General features: G+C 40.7%; 1 protein-coding gene across 3 annotated transcripts in view; it reads left to right on the top strand.

Annotated features, from left to right (window-relative positions):
• ATAD2 (ATPase family AAA domain containing 2) overlaps positions 1–15,261 on the top strand; it is a 38,860-nt gene that overhangs the window by 892 nt on the left and 22,707 nt on the right. For all 3 annotated transcript variants that reach the window (XR_015702018.1, XM_087746510.1, XM_087746497.1), the window contains exons 2-9: positions 5,300–5,442; positions 5,989–6,038; positions 7,315–7,468; positions 8,882–8,978; positions 9,963–10,047; positions 12,945–13,055; positions 13,535–13,634; positions 14,631–14,741. Coding sequence is in view for 2 of the 3 variants with exons in the window: in XM_087746510.1 (XP_087602636.1) it covers positions 5,300–5,442; positions 5,989–6,038; positions 7,315–7,468; positions 8,882–8,978; positions 9,963–10,047; positions 12,945–13,055; positions 13,535–13,634; positions 14,631–14,741 (851 nt within the window). In the remaining variant the exon portion in view is untranslated. The remainder of the gene's footprint in view (positions 1–5,299; positions 5,443–5,988; positions 6,039–7,314; positions 7,469–8,881; positions 8,979–9,962; positions 10,048–12,944; positions 13,056–13,534; positions 13,635–14,630; positions 14,742–15,261) is intronic.

Genomic DNA, 15,261 nt, shown 5'->3' on the forward strand with positions numbered 1-15,261 from the left:
TAACCGCGTTCTAGGTGCCCTGAAGTGCCTGCGAAATACTCCTCAGTCAAGTGTGTAGAGGTGCTGCTTTGGATGCTTTAAAAACAAAGCTGTGTTTAGAAATCAGGACTAATTTGTACTTATGTGCGTGACCTAAAATAGTTAAAATTTTACTTAAGCTTTTTATAATTTTAATCTATCCTAGCAGAAAAGAGACAATTTACATGATTATAAAGGATGTTAAGTAGGCCATGCTATCTGCGTCTCAGTGGTGCTACTTTAATAACCGAACTGTTTTGTTCATTTTTTTTAATGTAGCCTTCAAAAGCTAAAAGTCTTCTCTGCTCTTTCCAAGTCAGGCTCTTCTCTGCAGGGTGTCCTGCATTTCCATGGCAAATAAAGGCAGACCAGATCCAGCTCAGAAGTGGTCTGCTCTTCGGGGCAGCCCTGCCTTAGAGTGATGCTTGTAGTGTACTCTCTTTCCTTCCAGCAGAACTCTTTCAGGATTTTCAGTTGTATTATTTTTTTTTCATTACTTTCAAGACTACTCAACTAAGAAGGAAGAAATGCCTGGGGTGTTGTTTTTTTTTTCTTTGCAAACAATCGTGGAATCTGCTTGAAGATAGCTGCTTTGCTTTTGCAGTCTACACTAGAAATGGTTGTCGGAGGCTACAGGGAATTCCCCTGTTGCACATGGGGGAAGGCTGTGCAAAGTTAGGCGGATAAAGCAGCTGGCACAAGTGTTCAGTGTGGAGAACAGGAATGAGGAAGCTAAACGTAAATTTTTCATTAAAACCAAAGCAGAATCATCGTTATGAAACTGGCTGTAAGGTTATTCTTTGTTTTGGCTTCTTCATTTCTTTTCTACTTTCTCCTGACCTTTCCCATGCTTTGGGGTATGGAGTTATTCTTACTTCGTTTGTAGGATGGGCGGGCTTTGCTGGAGCTTTCTTAACTGCAGAGACAATGCAGAAGTGCCCGAGATGACAGCTGGCGCTAGCTGCGTGGTCAAGTCCTAATGCCTCTTTCCTATCTTGTTGATGTGCAAGGACTTGGTGGTGGAAGCTTTTGCAGTTTTTCTGATATCAGTAGGCAATTTATCTCTAGTTATTTAGCTCATTTCATCCATAGAGAGTAGGGAGCATACGGTAGAAGGTCTAAGGTAAACTGGCATCTGATGGGTTTACTCTCTTCCACGTTTCCAGTCCCAGGGAGTCCCATGGCAGATCCAAAGTGGTTACTGTCCGTTGGGAAGCTGTGTATCTGCAGGTCTGTAACCCTGGTGTAATTCCCAAGGCTGAACAAGATTGTTGTCTTGTGACCTTGTGTATTTGAGGGCAGTGTGCTCCAGAGCTCCCTTTTTGTCTGGGCAAAGTGGAAACTGGCACTTTTCCACGGTAAGCCTTCAGGCTCGTCTGTATAGGGACCTCAGCATCAGAGCTCACAGCCTTGTTGCCAAAGCACATTCATCTGTTCTGATAGTACTTCAACACAGAGTTACTTCCTCAGAGATACCAGATAGCTAAACACAGTTTTTGTAAAAAGACTTTTTAGAAACAATTGCTCATCACTTCCTATAGCACGAGAAAAGTAACAAAATATGAAACGCTTTCAACATTTGAAATACTTTACAAAATTCTTTCATTCAGTTTCCTTATCTTTCCAGTTTAGCCACTTGCTTCTACTGAATTTCACTTCTTGAGTGTGTTTTTTTTCAGACTGATAGGGTTGATAAGAGTTAGTTATTCTTGCTCTGCTGACAACTTGCTGGAGTTAACCTCTTGGTGTCTGCCATCTCACCGAACTGGGATGCTTTCCTATGAAAGGAGGATGGTCAGTTAGTAATATACATTGTTACTGCTTTGCCTGTGTCCTAATTTGAGCCAAAATTCAGGTAAAGGACAGTACAGAGGGTAACAAGTATCACAAGTATTGTATTGTGAGCGTTGCATTAAAAATGCATTAAAAAAAGCAAACAAGTGCATAAGTATACATAGAAAGATTTCCCAGGTCACTATACTGTTTTTTTTTTTCTAACATCTGAGCTGACATTCTCTAAGTATTTGTTCTTCTTTCAGTCTGGGATTTGGCCCAGAGATTTGTGAAGTGTATTATTGCAGTCATCTTTTAACTGATATGGCAAACCTTTGAGATTTCTCCCAAGGAATATTTACTTCTAGGTCAATGAAGCAGAAATATCCAAAGTGGCAGTTACAACTCATGTATCTTGAAGTTTAAGCAAGCTAAATCTTCCAGAGTTGCTCCCAACTTCAGAGCCTACTTTCACACGTGATCATGTATTTAGAAATAAAGCCTCTTAAAAAGTTGTCCTTATTTGAAAGTGCTGTATGTTTGGAGTGGCTGAATCTGGTAGCCCTATGGACAGTACAAATGGCCTGATCCTTCTTCCCTCTCTGGCTGGTCAGGATGAAATCCTGTTAGTGGGAGAATACACACAGAGATGTATATATGTAATATGGATCCTGCTATTAGCTGATCTTGGGTACCCAGTCTGTCTGTAGCTGCTCCCAGATGCCCAGGTCTCCCCAGGGGCTGTCAGCCCTGGAGGTGCACAGCCCTGTTCCAGTTGCTGGTATTTAGACCCCATGTGTGTGCTCACACATGCATGTACTACATGTAACTCTCTATAACTGTCCTTAGACACCCAGTCAAGCCAGTAACTGGCCCTGGGTGGCCTGCTTTCCCAGTTGCCTCATGCATGGACACAGGGGTCCCCAGCCCAGACCTATGGCCTCACCAGTAGCTGCCCCCCAGCCCAGCGCTTGGCTCAGACCCCCCTGGTCTCTCCAGTATTTGGCCCAGACTCGTGGCCTTTCCAGTACCTGGTTCCCCGAAACCTGACCCTAGCTACCCTGGCCTCTAACCCGAGCTGCGCTGGCTTGGCGTCTGTTAGTGATGGTGTGGCCCCTGCTCCCATTGCTGGCACTAGGATGCCTGTGCCCCGACAGATAGAAACACCGTTAAATAAATAAATAAGAAGCCAGGGCAGGGTGTGGTGATGAGCCTCCCACAATGAATCATCTCCTAGGCGGTCTGTTAGGTGATCCCCGAGGCCTCGCCCGCCCGCGCCCCTGGGGCGTCCCTCACCCTGGAGCCAGGCCTTGGGCTGACGGATGGCCGAGTGGGGCCGGGCTGCTCCCCCAGCGCTGCGTTACTGGGGTGCCTCTGCCCACCAGTGCTTCTCCGCTGCTTTTTGTTTATGCAGATTAGCTGTTAATCACGTGACCTAACATTATAGATACTCCCCAGGCATGCCTATAGATTTTATAGGATGATATACAAGCCATAGTCCTACCAGCTGTAGGAATACCATTGAGTACATTTGCAGGTGAGAGAACATCATTATTTCTTGGTCTAGGGGTTTTTTTTTCTAGTGTCTCAGGGATGCATGCTGAAAGTATTGGTTTAAGTCTTTATATACCCCTCTGTGTGAGCGTGCACAAAAACCTGCCATCTTCAAATAAACCTAGGGCTCTGTAAAATTAAAAATGAGTTGAAAGGCTTCCTCTTACAATTTCTTTCTTAAACCTTTCAGAGGAAAAATGTTACAGGTGACTCTTGACAAATAAGACTGTCTCTAAGCTTTATATCTTGTTACATCCACCTGTGCTGGATCTGAGAAGCAGAAAATGTCTTTAGGGGTTTCATCTCAGATGCCCAAATTCAAAAGCCAACTGTGGGAGGCATCTCGTGACACCCTGCTCCACCAGCCCGGAGGACTGCGGGAAGGGAAGTGCTCTTTAAAACGAGTGACGAAGGAAAGGTAATTGAAAACCTCCTTGTGCAAAAGGTCTGTCGTAGGAGAAGTTGTCAGATTGTTGTGGTTTAACCTGGCAGGCAACTAAACACCACACAGCCATTTGCTTATTCCCCCCCCGCGGTGGGATGGTGGAGAGAATTGGGGAAAAAAAAGTAAAATTTGTGGGCTGAGATCAAGACAGTTTAATAGGACAGAAAAGGAAGGGAAAGTCGTCATAATAATGGTAAAAGAATTACAAAATAAGTGATACACAATGCAATTGCTCACCTCCCACTGACTGATGCCCAGTCAGTCCCCGAGCAGCGATCGCTGCCCCGCAGTCAACTCCCCCAGTTTATATACTGGGCATGATGTCATACGGTATGGAATAGCCCTTTGGCCAGTCTGGGTCAGCTGCCCTGGCTGTGCCTCCTCCCAGCTTCTCACAGGCAGGGCACGAGAAGCTGAGAAGTCCTTGAGTAGTGTAAGCACTACTTAGCAACAACTAAAACATCAGTGTGTTATCAACATTATTCTCATCCTAAATCCAAACCACAGCACTAGACCAGCTACTAGGAAGAAAATTAACTCTATCCCAGCTGAAACCAGGACACAGGTGAACACTGGGGACGGCTTGTTCAAGGTTGACTGAAGAAAAGACGGTCAGACAGCTACAGGATTGCCCAGCTCTGTGGCTCGGGGCTGACGCCTCAGCAGTGGTGGCCGCAGCTCTCATTGCGCAGCCCTGCAAGGGTCTTCCACGTGCATCATTGCCCTCCTGTAGCGACTTACTTCACGCTTCTGTCATCATCTCCATCAGCTACTAATGGAAGTACCTCTTGGTAAAGTTAGTGTCAAGAAGTAGTAGAATCTGGTCTGTTTTCTGCCCTTTTCGATGTGAGATTTAGTTTGGTGTACTCTTAATGAAACTTTGGGTTGTAAACTGAACAAGCCACCTCTCATGGTCATCACGGATTTCCTCACGTAGTAAAAGTGATAGTACTCATCCTTGCAGAAATACCAATGTGAACAAGATGAACAGATCAACAGCCATAAAAAAAAGTGTGTCTTGAGTTCCCTTTGGTTTCCCATGGATAAATGCTGTCCTCCTGAAGGAAATCTTTTAGTGTTCCTCCAAATGCAGTCATAAATGGAACCGAGATAGGAGAAAAACCTTCCTAACTGGATTTTAATTCCAGGACATGCAAGGTCAAGCTTAACTGCTCCTCTGAACCAATTTTGAAATAAAAGGGTTTTTTTTCATGAAATGCTAAGTTTATATGAAAGGCTTTGCTGCAATAATTTTTTCAAAGGATATTAAGCTCAAGTTGTCCACAAGAAGAGCATGGCAGAGGGGAGCTTTAGCTTTGAAAGCTGTTTGTTTTTTTTTCTGAGAGCCACTTTTGGTGCAGAAGTGGCTCAAGGCTTACCTGCCGTTAGCTGCACCACTGTCAAGTCCGGAGAGTTACAGAATAAACTTGCCTAAATGAGGGAGAATTTCCTTCTTAGCATAACATACATGGTTCAGATAAATATGTTGTTATTTCCTTCTTTCCCTAGGAATTTTCCTCTGGCAAAATAGAATGCTTCAATGGTCACTGTTTAAGATCAATGAGAAAAAACACGCCACCCTGTTCAGACTCTAGCTTTGACAAAAGCATGGAAATATTAAGTGAAAATGTCAATCGAAGATACTTTACCAGGTATTGTATTTCTAGATGTCCAATCTCTGTTCAATTCATAGAATTAAAAGGAAAAGTGAAAGCATGCACAATGAATCACGTCATGATAAATCTACAGCTAAAAATCTGCAGGGGGATACGATTATGTTAACGTCAGTATCTTAGAACTAGAATCACTCTTCTTAGTAAAAGTCTTCTGCTTGTATAAAAAACATGCATCTTTTCCCAGCTCCTTTGAGATCTCTCCTCTGCTTTGGTTACTGAGATGTTATTTGTGCTATTGAGACTTCAAGATTAGCAGGTTAGGAAATTTATGTCCTTATAGAACTGTCCGCATATGATATGCAGCAGACTTGGGATCTGAATCCTCCGTGTGGTCCACAGGCTTTTCTTTGTATGATGTGGAGCACTGGATTATAAACTTGGTCAGGTTCCCTAGTCTTGATGGGGAACAATACAATACAATACAATACAATACAATACAATACAACACAATACTTCTATACAATAATTCTAATACAGTAATTCTTTTCTCCGTTTTCTCCTCTGTTGTCTTTCTTAATGTAGGGAGTTGGCAAAGCCGAAATCAGACCAAAAAAAAGAAGAATATAAAGAAGGTAAGTAGTGGTAACTCCCTAGGATTCCTTTTTAGCCTGGTTTCTGAGAAGGATTGTGTTTGGTCATTCCATTTAACCTGGCCCCAAAAACTTCTGAACTCATCGAGCAAAATCAGCTGAAGTTGTAAGGATATCTCAAAGGTAGTGAATTTCCTATGAGTTTTATGAAAAGCGGTGGGTGCAAATAGGAGGATATGCTGTTAATTCCTTTCAGGCTTGGGGAGAATGCAGTGTGAATTCCAGCCTGCTCTTAGGTACTAGAGAATCTGTTCCTTAGCTCAGGTTTCTTTGCGACATGGATTTTCTGGAGTCTGCAGGACACAAATTAACTGAAAATCATTCTTGCAAATAGGAGGGAATAGTGCAGTATTATATGTGAGTTAAAAAGTAATTATGTCATGAGACAGACAAACACACTGATGTGGGGAAGGTGTCACTGAAGTTCAGCGATTTACCTTGGAACCGAATTGCCGTCCTGAGTACACAAGCAGGCTTGGTGCCGTAAGGCCGCTTGCTGGCAGCTGGGAAAATCCGTTATTTCCAGGCAATGTCCTGCCAGCCACGGGCTGAACACAGGAAGGGGCCTGAAATGCACTTTGTGTGTAGTAATTCAAGTTCTAATTGTGCACTACTTTCTCACTGACCTCTCTTAACTGTTTTAATGATAGCGGAAGTAATGAACCCATGGCAAAGGATGCTGCATGGTAAATACTGGGCAGATCTTTTTTAAAGCAGGCGAGCATTTGAGTTCTTTGGTATTTGGGAGTTTATCTTGAGACATTTCTTATCTTCTAGAGGTTTTGTGTCATGATGCAGAAAATGAAAGTGATGCACGCTTAAACAGCGTACTAAAACCATGTATCTTAAGAAGAGACTTCCCACATAAACAATTTTTTAAAAAAACTAATAGATACAATTTTACATAAACGGAATAGAAACACCTTAGAGAGAGGTACTTGTTGTTTTCACTTTTCCAGAAAGAAGTAGCTGGAATAAACTTGCCTCCTGCACGGAATAAAAGTTGCCTGTTTGTTTTGATCAGATTGGCTTTCCAGTCTATTAAAAAGTTGCTGTACAAGTCATGCTTTTAAGTAGGTAGTTTAAACATCAGTAATTTAAGTTGAATGCTGTGGTCATGACAATAACTTCTAATTCAGTATTTAAAGAAAAAATCAATCCAGTGCAGATTTTTTTTACATTTTACTAGAGCAACGGTGAAAGAAAGGGAATAACATATTTTCTGTCTCAAAATATTTTATATATTAATGCATTTTAGTCACCAGAACACTGAAGACCAGAGCTGATGCAAAAGCTGCAGAGCAAGTCCATGAAGAAAATGGGGATTTGGAGGTCCGCCGAAGCTGCAGACTTCGACAAAGTCGTTACACCACTACAAATCAATCTGTTCTGTTTGACAAACTTATAACAAAGTAAGTGGGTTTTTTTCCTCATCTTGCAAAGCTACTAAAATGAGCCTTATTAGCAAGCCTTTCTGCTATGGCATAATATTGGCTAGGGACTTTCTCCTCCTTTTGACAACAGAAAAAGGTATTGTTATTCCTGGCAGCAAGAGCTAAATGTATTCAGTGGTTAGGCTGAGACTTCCCTACGTGCACCTACGTATATGGTTCGTCCTTGTGATTACTGCTGGGCTGCAGGTGCCCTCCATAGTAGAGCCCCACCAGCGTCGCACGGCTTGGAACTTGCAGGATGTTGTTAGCAACAGCTGCTAACATTCCTTTGCCGTTGATCAGATACGGCCTCCTCCTCTTCCTCTGCCTGCGCTGATATGTCCTGTAATTATTGTTAATATGTTGATTTATGTAAGGTGCGGGCCTTTGTACTTGATAGCAAAGCTGTTTGACCTGAGTTTTTTGGAAATAGGTGCTTGTGGCTGTGTAAGACTTCCAGGTCTGAGTGTGTGCGGGAGGATGTATTTGGAAGGTGCTTCATGTGTAAAGAATTTGAGCACAGCCGATGTTTAAATTGGTCACTGGTGTCTTCGTTTTGGGATTGCTGGTTGTGGAGAGATCTTCATACTATGTGTGGGCTGGGTGGGTTTGTGTGTTGTCTTGTGAACCAAAACAATCACTTGTGACTTTAAGTAGATTTAACTTACCCTCTAAATCAATTTTCTTAGCATCAGAAGCACCTTCATTTTGAATTAACTTTTCTTCCATGCTTACAAATATTTTTATAGTGCTCAGTGGAGTTAAGATGCTGAGGAAAGTTGGATACAGCCAAAGTGAAGGAGTCTTAGTGTTTCTGCCTGTCTGTCCATGGCTTAATTCTCTTTGTGAAGCCCAAATTGACATTGTTTTCTGAAAGGTTTGCGAAGCGTAGCAGCAGTGGGATGTTTTTTGCACCATATATAGTCATGGAAAAACCAACACAAAACTTTAATTTCAGTTAAGAGAAGAATAAGCAACCTGTTGTCTGAGGAAGGCTGTGAACTGAAAATGACTTAATGTTATCGTGCAGAGCAACTTAAGTGCTATTAAAAACTGCCATAATTTCTTTCTGTTATCTTACTATGATCTTCAGAATTCTTGTTTTCCTACTAAAACAGATTTTTTTTTTTCACTGTGTTCAGCGAGAGGGGAAAATAAACCTGAAAACAGCGTATGTTTGCAAATCCTCAAATGCTTGTTCTTAAATCTCTCTATAAAAAAGTAAACATTTGACCTAATATTTAAGTACTGTTTAAAAACTTGGCTAAGTGTCAATGACTCTTGCTTTGTGCATACTATATTAAAATTTCATACTGATTGTGTGTACTGTTTTAAATGGGTTTTTTTTGTACTTGCCTATTTTTGCTTTTACATGTCAACTTTTTATCTTAGTACTGCAGAAGCAGTCTTGCAAAAAATGGATGACATGGAGAAGAGGCGTAGACGGCAAATGATGGAAGACCTTGGAGTGTTCCATGATGCAGAAGAAGTAGATACTAATTTATTTTACTATTTTTGTATAAGCAGTGTATTTCACATAGGGAAATTATTTAGTTGTAATTTTAATTTAGCTGAAATAACTTCTTCCAAAGAATAATGTAGTCTGAAATAATGTTTGTTTTTGCTCTCTAATTATAATTTAACATCTTACTGTTATGGTCATGTTACAGATATGCTATAAGAGTGGAGGGAATATCTTCTTCAGAAGACATGAAATAGCAGTGATATACTGAAATACATGTCTTACACTACTCTTTCTGAATTGCCTTATGATTTTTGAATGGACACTGTTTACAAACAGCTGTTTCAGGCTTGTGTTTTCACTAAAAATCTTACTAAAAACTGAATTCATTGATGTTTGCTTTATCTATGTTTGCTCTTGTGTCAGCCTTGCCTGTAAGCTTAAGGAGTCCTCTGTCCCTAGAGGAACTTATGTTAAAATTATATACAGCAATCATATTTCCTCTTAGTTTTGCTCTAGTAAATTATGTTCTACTGTCCTTTTGAATGACAGTCACTTCATGTTTTAAACATCTTCATAGACTGCTTTCATAGTTTTTTGTTTAATCTGAATTCCTTTTTTTTTTTTTTTAATGAAACTGGAATCGTCCATAGTATATTGTATAGCATCTCTCAAATGCCCATATGAATGGGTTTTTTTGCCTGCTAGGAATTGCTTTTTTCCTGGGTTCTGCCACACTCTTGCATTATTAACCTGTGATTAATTGATACGCTCAGATTTGTATCTGGATAAGTATTTAACTATCACATGTACTAAACCCTGTTTTAGAGCAGAAATTCTTGTTACTAATCCTGGGTGCCAGAATGATATTCCTATTCTCTCCTCCTGTACCTTAATTTAATCTCTTGTGTATATGGAGTGCCTTGATGATGTTACTATATAGGCACCAAATATGCCCATGTCAAGTTTTCTGCATATTTGTGACTGATCTTTCTTGTTTCTTTTAATTAGGAAAACCTTGGTATGTACTCCCGAGGAAAGAAAAAAATCCAAAGAGCTGACAAAGAAATAGCTGATAATCAAGGTGGCAGTGTAGGTTAGTTCTGTTTTAAATTCTTTATTATGCTCTAGCCAAAAGCTTTGTCTTAAGCAACTGAGGCAAGATGAATTAATTTGTATTTTTCATCTATTAAAAAAATCTGTGTTGCTATTGACATTACAAGCCATAGTCGCAGACTCTAGGGCTGTACTGTAGTGAGCTCAGAACACGTATCCAGAGAAAAAAAAAAATCGGTGCTTTTCCAAAATGCTTGCAAGATAAAAGGCAACAGATGGCTGTGGACAGGTGGGAATACAAAGAAATGGACGGTATTACTCAGAATGGGAAAGAGTGGTCTCGCTACAGCAGGAGCAGGACAGTTTTCACGGTTTTGAGCAGCCCAGCAAGAGTTTTCTGGAAGTAAGAGAGGCTGCCAGATGTGTATGGAAAGCTCCTCCTGAGCATGAAGATCAGCAGGGGAGAAGATAGGGTGTTCATTTTTGTGTTTAGTCAGTGGAAGCTGCTGTCTGGGCCTGTAATTAGGAGCTGTCATCCTGGTACTTAGTGGAAAATAACATGAGGAATAAGGTTAAATCATAAAAGGCCATATTAACTTTATGTTTGAAGTGAGGGGAAAAAACTTTAAGGTTTTAAGGTAGCTGTGATTAAGGCAGTCAGTCCAACAATCCTTGTAGGAGCTTTCTGGATGGAACAGAATGGGACGAGACTGTACTTAAGGACAGAAAAGGATGTGGCGGTAGTTGAGCCGACCAGTGTTAGGTTTTTTGATAGACCTCCTGCACACCTGCAACGGAGCGGCAGGAGGGGGAACCCAAATAATACCCCACTGGGCTACTCCCAGGCCCATCCCAGGGCCATCAGCCCATCAAAGTCCTGTCTGCATAAGCCCAGAGGAGCACAGAGGCGCACAATGGCAGGCAGGGACCCATATCAAGGAGGAACAGCCACCTTGTCTGGGCCCCTCAAGGGCTGTCCCAGCCAAGCCATGGGCCCCAGTGTCCAGGCGTGAAACCCATCTGGATGAGTCATGGGGAGCAGCTCTCCAGATCACCTTTCAGACTAAGGGGTTACTGCCTAGGGGTGGGACATTGTGGGACGCAGGGCAGAAGCAGTTCACACAGGACTTCTTATGGGATCTCTAGGACAGGAACCAAAGATGGGACAAGGGAGGGGTTTAGGTGATTTTGGGAGGAACAAGAGTGGGAAAATAGAGGGGCAAGGGGATAAAAAGGGCCACTCCTGTGTAAATAGTTTGCTGGTCAGTATGCTTGTCTGACCGTGCCCTGCACCTCATCACCTGTTTGACCATCAGAACTTGAATGAGAGATGAGTTATGCAGTACCCTTGTACATGTTACACAGACTGTGCAAGACTTGACTGCTGGCAATGGGGACCTACAAAGAAGTTCAACCTAGATGTCCAGGTGTTAATGAGAACTTGTTCCTAATGGTGAACAAGCCAGAGAACAGTCCCTGGCCTGTTTTTAGGCCTGTTATTAGTTCAGACCTAGCCTGTGGCTCCCAGGTGTGCACCTCGGTGGTCAGACCTCCTTGTAGAGCAGCGAGAGAACACTTGGAGCCACAGGAGGAGTCCAGCGAGAGGCTGACCTAAAGAAACCGAGGTAGGGCAAGGCAACAAACAGCAACATGATCAAGTGTGCCAAGGGCATTTGACAGCTAAGGGAGAACGACAGCTAACTCCTCGTTTGGAGATCTAGTTAGGAGAGTATCAACTCAAGGCCTTAATAAGAGCTGCCGTAATACAAGGCATTGGCGGTCTAGAGGGAGGAACACTGTGGCTTGGTTCAAGGGTGTGGATCTCAGGGTGTTGGGCAGGAGAGACTTGCAGAAGGTAATTATAAATAGCATGTTGAATGGGAAAGAAGAGTATGGGGCAATTCATTTGTGATCAAAGTGAAAACTCCGGAATTTTAAATGAGGAAGAAACTAAAATACACTTTTAAAATGAAAAGCATGCCAGGAAGGAGTGGGGAAAGTCTGTCAATGTTGGTGTAAAGAAGATGAGTGGAGCAAGGGGAAGGACTAGAGGAGCAGAAAAACAGAGAAATTCATGCCTTTGTGACAGGAGCACTGGAGTACCAAGGACTGGGGATGGTAGTGATGCCAAAATCATTTTTCAGTTTTCCGTGTGCTGTCTATATATCTTGTGTAACTTATCTTACATTCAGAAAGCGGTGTGACCTTTTGGGGGAAAGAAAAAAAAGGGTAGTGCTTTCCAAGGAATAAAATTTACTTCATTTTAGTGAGCAGGTAGGTGAACAGAGCATGTACGTTCTTCACCTGGTGTCCAGCTACTAATGTCAGAGGGTATTATTAAGAACCTGCTAGATAATTATACTCTGTTTTTTGCATTCTTACCAAATTTCAAGAATAAAATTCAAGTTACTTTACAGAAGCTAGTGCCATAAACCATATGCATTTGACATTATCTTGCAACTGGGAAAGTTCAGACCTCTGACTTGCCCATTATTGCTCATGTAATTTGTGGCAGAGCTAGGACTTGGAGCTAGATTACCATGCTTAGTCTTACCACTATAGAGTATTAAAAACCTTTCCTTGCAAGACTTTCTCAAAATAACAAGAAATGACTTTCTGAAATAGTGGTTTTCAGAGGAGCTGCATCTTAGCTAAGCAAGATGATGGAATTGTTGTTACTAAGACTGATGAGAAGTCACCTAGCAGTTTCAATGAGGACAGAACAATATCTATATGTATGCTCCTCTGTGTTTTGTAATTTCTTGAATGTGTCTTGCATAAATTGGTCTTAAGGTTTTGCAGGTTTTCAGATGCATTGTGTCATTAACATGCAGGTAATAGTAAAACCTATAGGCATCTGTGTAGTGCATTTTGAATTTAATATAATTTGCAACAGTACTTAAACAGATTAATGTTATGTATGTTGATGTATCGTAGTTTCATCAGAAGAAAGTGAAGAGAAAGAAGATGATGATGGTGAAGACACTCGAAAGCGTTATGACTTTCGACAGAGGAAAACTGTTGAGCGCTATCAAGCTCCACTGGAAAGTAGGTTAAACGCACAGTTTCTCTTAAGAGCTAATTTCTTGCATATAAGTGAGATTTTTTTTTTTGAATGAAAATATATACACACACTCAACTTCTATTTAAATTTCTTACCTTCATTCTGCAAGTTAATTATATTAAGTGCATGTATCCTGTGCATGTCATATTTCTTTGCCATTTGGCATACTTATTGTTGGTTTTCAGTAAAAAAAATGATTTATGTATCCTTGAAAGAATAGTAATTAAACAGACTTGATAATCTTACTCTTGTGGTTTTCAGTACTCCTTAAAAAGCAGGTGTGTGTTTTTTCAATTCTACTGTGTACTGATCTAAAAAACAAACAAACAGACACCTCCAATCACTTCAAAGTTCCCCTGAAATTAGAGATAGGTGAAACACATCCTATTTTCTGCCTCTTTCACTATCCTGCTTTCTCTTAAACTTGTTTTTAGCATGATTCTAAATTCTTTGCTTTCAACAGAACCAAGACAACGTCTTTCAGGCCGGTCTTCACCTGTCAGACAGAGATATCCATTTAGAAGTGCTCAGTCACAAGGCTCTTGCTGCAAAAGAACTAACAGGTTGGTATACGGTTAGTGGTAGTTCTTATTTATCAATATTTATCAATGGTGCTGTCGTTCACATTACTGAATAATGCTTTTGAGGGTTTTTGGATTGGTGGTAATTACAGATTAATAGTATGATTATTGCTGTGGTAGTCTGAGGGTATAAAGAAAACCAATGTTGCGGGCAGGAGACTATACTTTTTATTAGCCGTTAGATTTTTTTTTAAATGCAATATTTGTGGTCACTGATAAGGTGATTATGGAGGTTGTGGCTGAGATTGTGTAACTGAAATTCTTTTGTTCTGGAATTGAAGCCAGAATCTCCATCTGAAAATCTGAGACTATTTAATCTTGAAAGATACAAATGGTTTTCTTAAAACTGAAGATGATGTAGTTAGAGGGAGAGCCTCTATGGGAGTATTAGTGGCTTTTTTTTATTAATCACTCCAATACTGATTCTGGTTTCTCTTTGGAATTAGTTAATGTTTCTGTATGAAACTATCCTTAAACAAGAAAAATGCTGAATGAAATTCTAAATTATAAATTGCAATAGTAATGACAAAGGGGTTTTGGATGCTGTAAGCAGTTAGAGCACAGAGAATGCCACCTCTTGCTAGATATGAGCCCTCTGTTTAGCACCCTTGAAAGCAGACAGTTAAGGGAGGAAGGGTTTTTGGAGCCAAATTTTTCAATAAGTTAAAAAGGTTTATGTTTCACAGAGTGGATACATAATTCTAAGTGAAACTTGATTTGTGTGTGTGTGAGAGAGAGATTGGACAAAACGAGTAATTCGTTTAAGAAATTTCTTTGCAAGCTAGTTAAACATTTTACCTTCTTAAGAAAAATTAAATTTTGCTGTCGCAGAGAAAATCATGTCATGTACTTTGAAACCAGATTCATAAGGAGTACAATGATCTGGAAATGTAATAGATCTCTGAGATAGAATTCACTTAAATTTTTATATTACTTACCGTGTCCTTTTTTTTCACTTGTTTGTTTAAATGTTTGCAGACGGAGACACGCAGTCCACAACAGTAATTCCACATCCTCATCATCCTCATCAGATGACGAAGAGCATTTTGAGAGGCGTAGGAAGCACAGCTGTAACAGAGATTTAAGAAGGTTAATGTAACTGGAGAATAGGGGAGGGAGGAATCTACTGGGGAGGAGTTTGCATCTGCTGAACCATGAAGTGTTATCCTCTTCATCTTGTACAGTTTCTAAATTGCAGCAATAATTAATCATCTCTGTTGGTACTGACAACCATAACTGGACTCTCTAAAATTGGATTTTTAGAATTGATTTTTAATAAGCAATTTGATTTCTAGGCAGGAATGAGCGGAGGAACACTTTAATGTAATTTCTTAATGTAAAATTCTACTGCCCTTGTGCTTTACAGTAGTTTATTCAGGAAGAAAACCACCATAACAGAAAATGTCATAAATGGAGGAAATTATGGCGGTTTTGTTACTTAACAAATGCTCTAGAAAAACTATTTTAGTAACAATGTAATAAATAAGGTTTCAGCCAGATGTCTTTCAGATGCTTCTCTCTTCTGGCACACACATCCCAAAGTCCTTGGGAAGGACCAGCGGTGGTGGGCAGCTTTTATAATGTTAATCCACACTGAAATAAGTATCCC

The sequence above is a fragment of the Nipponia nippon genome, unplaced genomic scaffold (assembly GCF_047370975.1).
Source record: "Nipponia nippon isolate SJK-2023a ecotype South Korea unplaced genomic scaffold, ASM4737097v1 scaffold_1, whole genome shotgun sequence".
NCBI lineage: Eukaryota > Metazoa > Chordata > Aves > Pelecaniformes > Threskiornithidae > Nipponia > Nipponia nippon.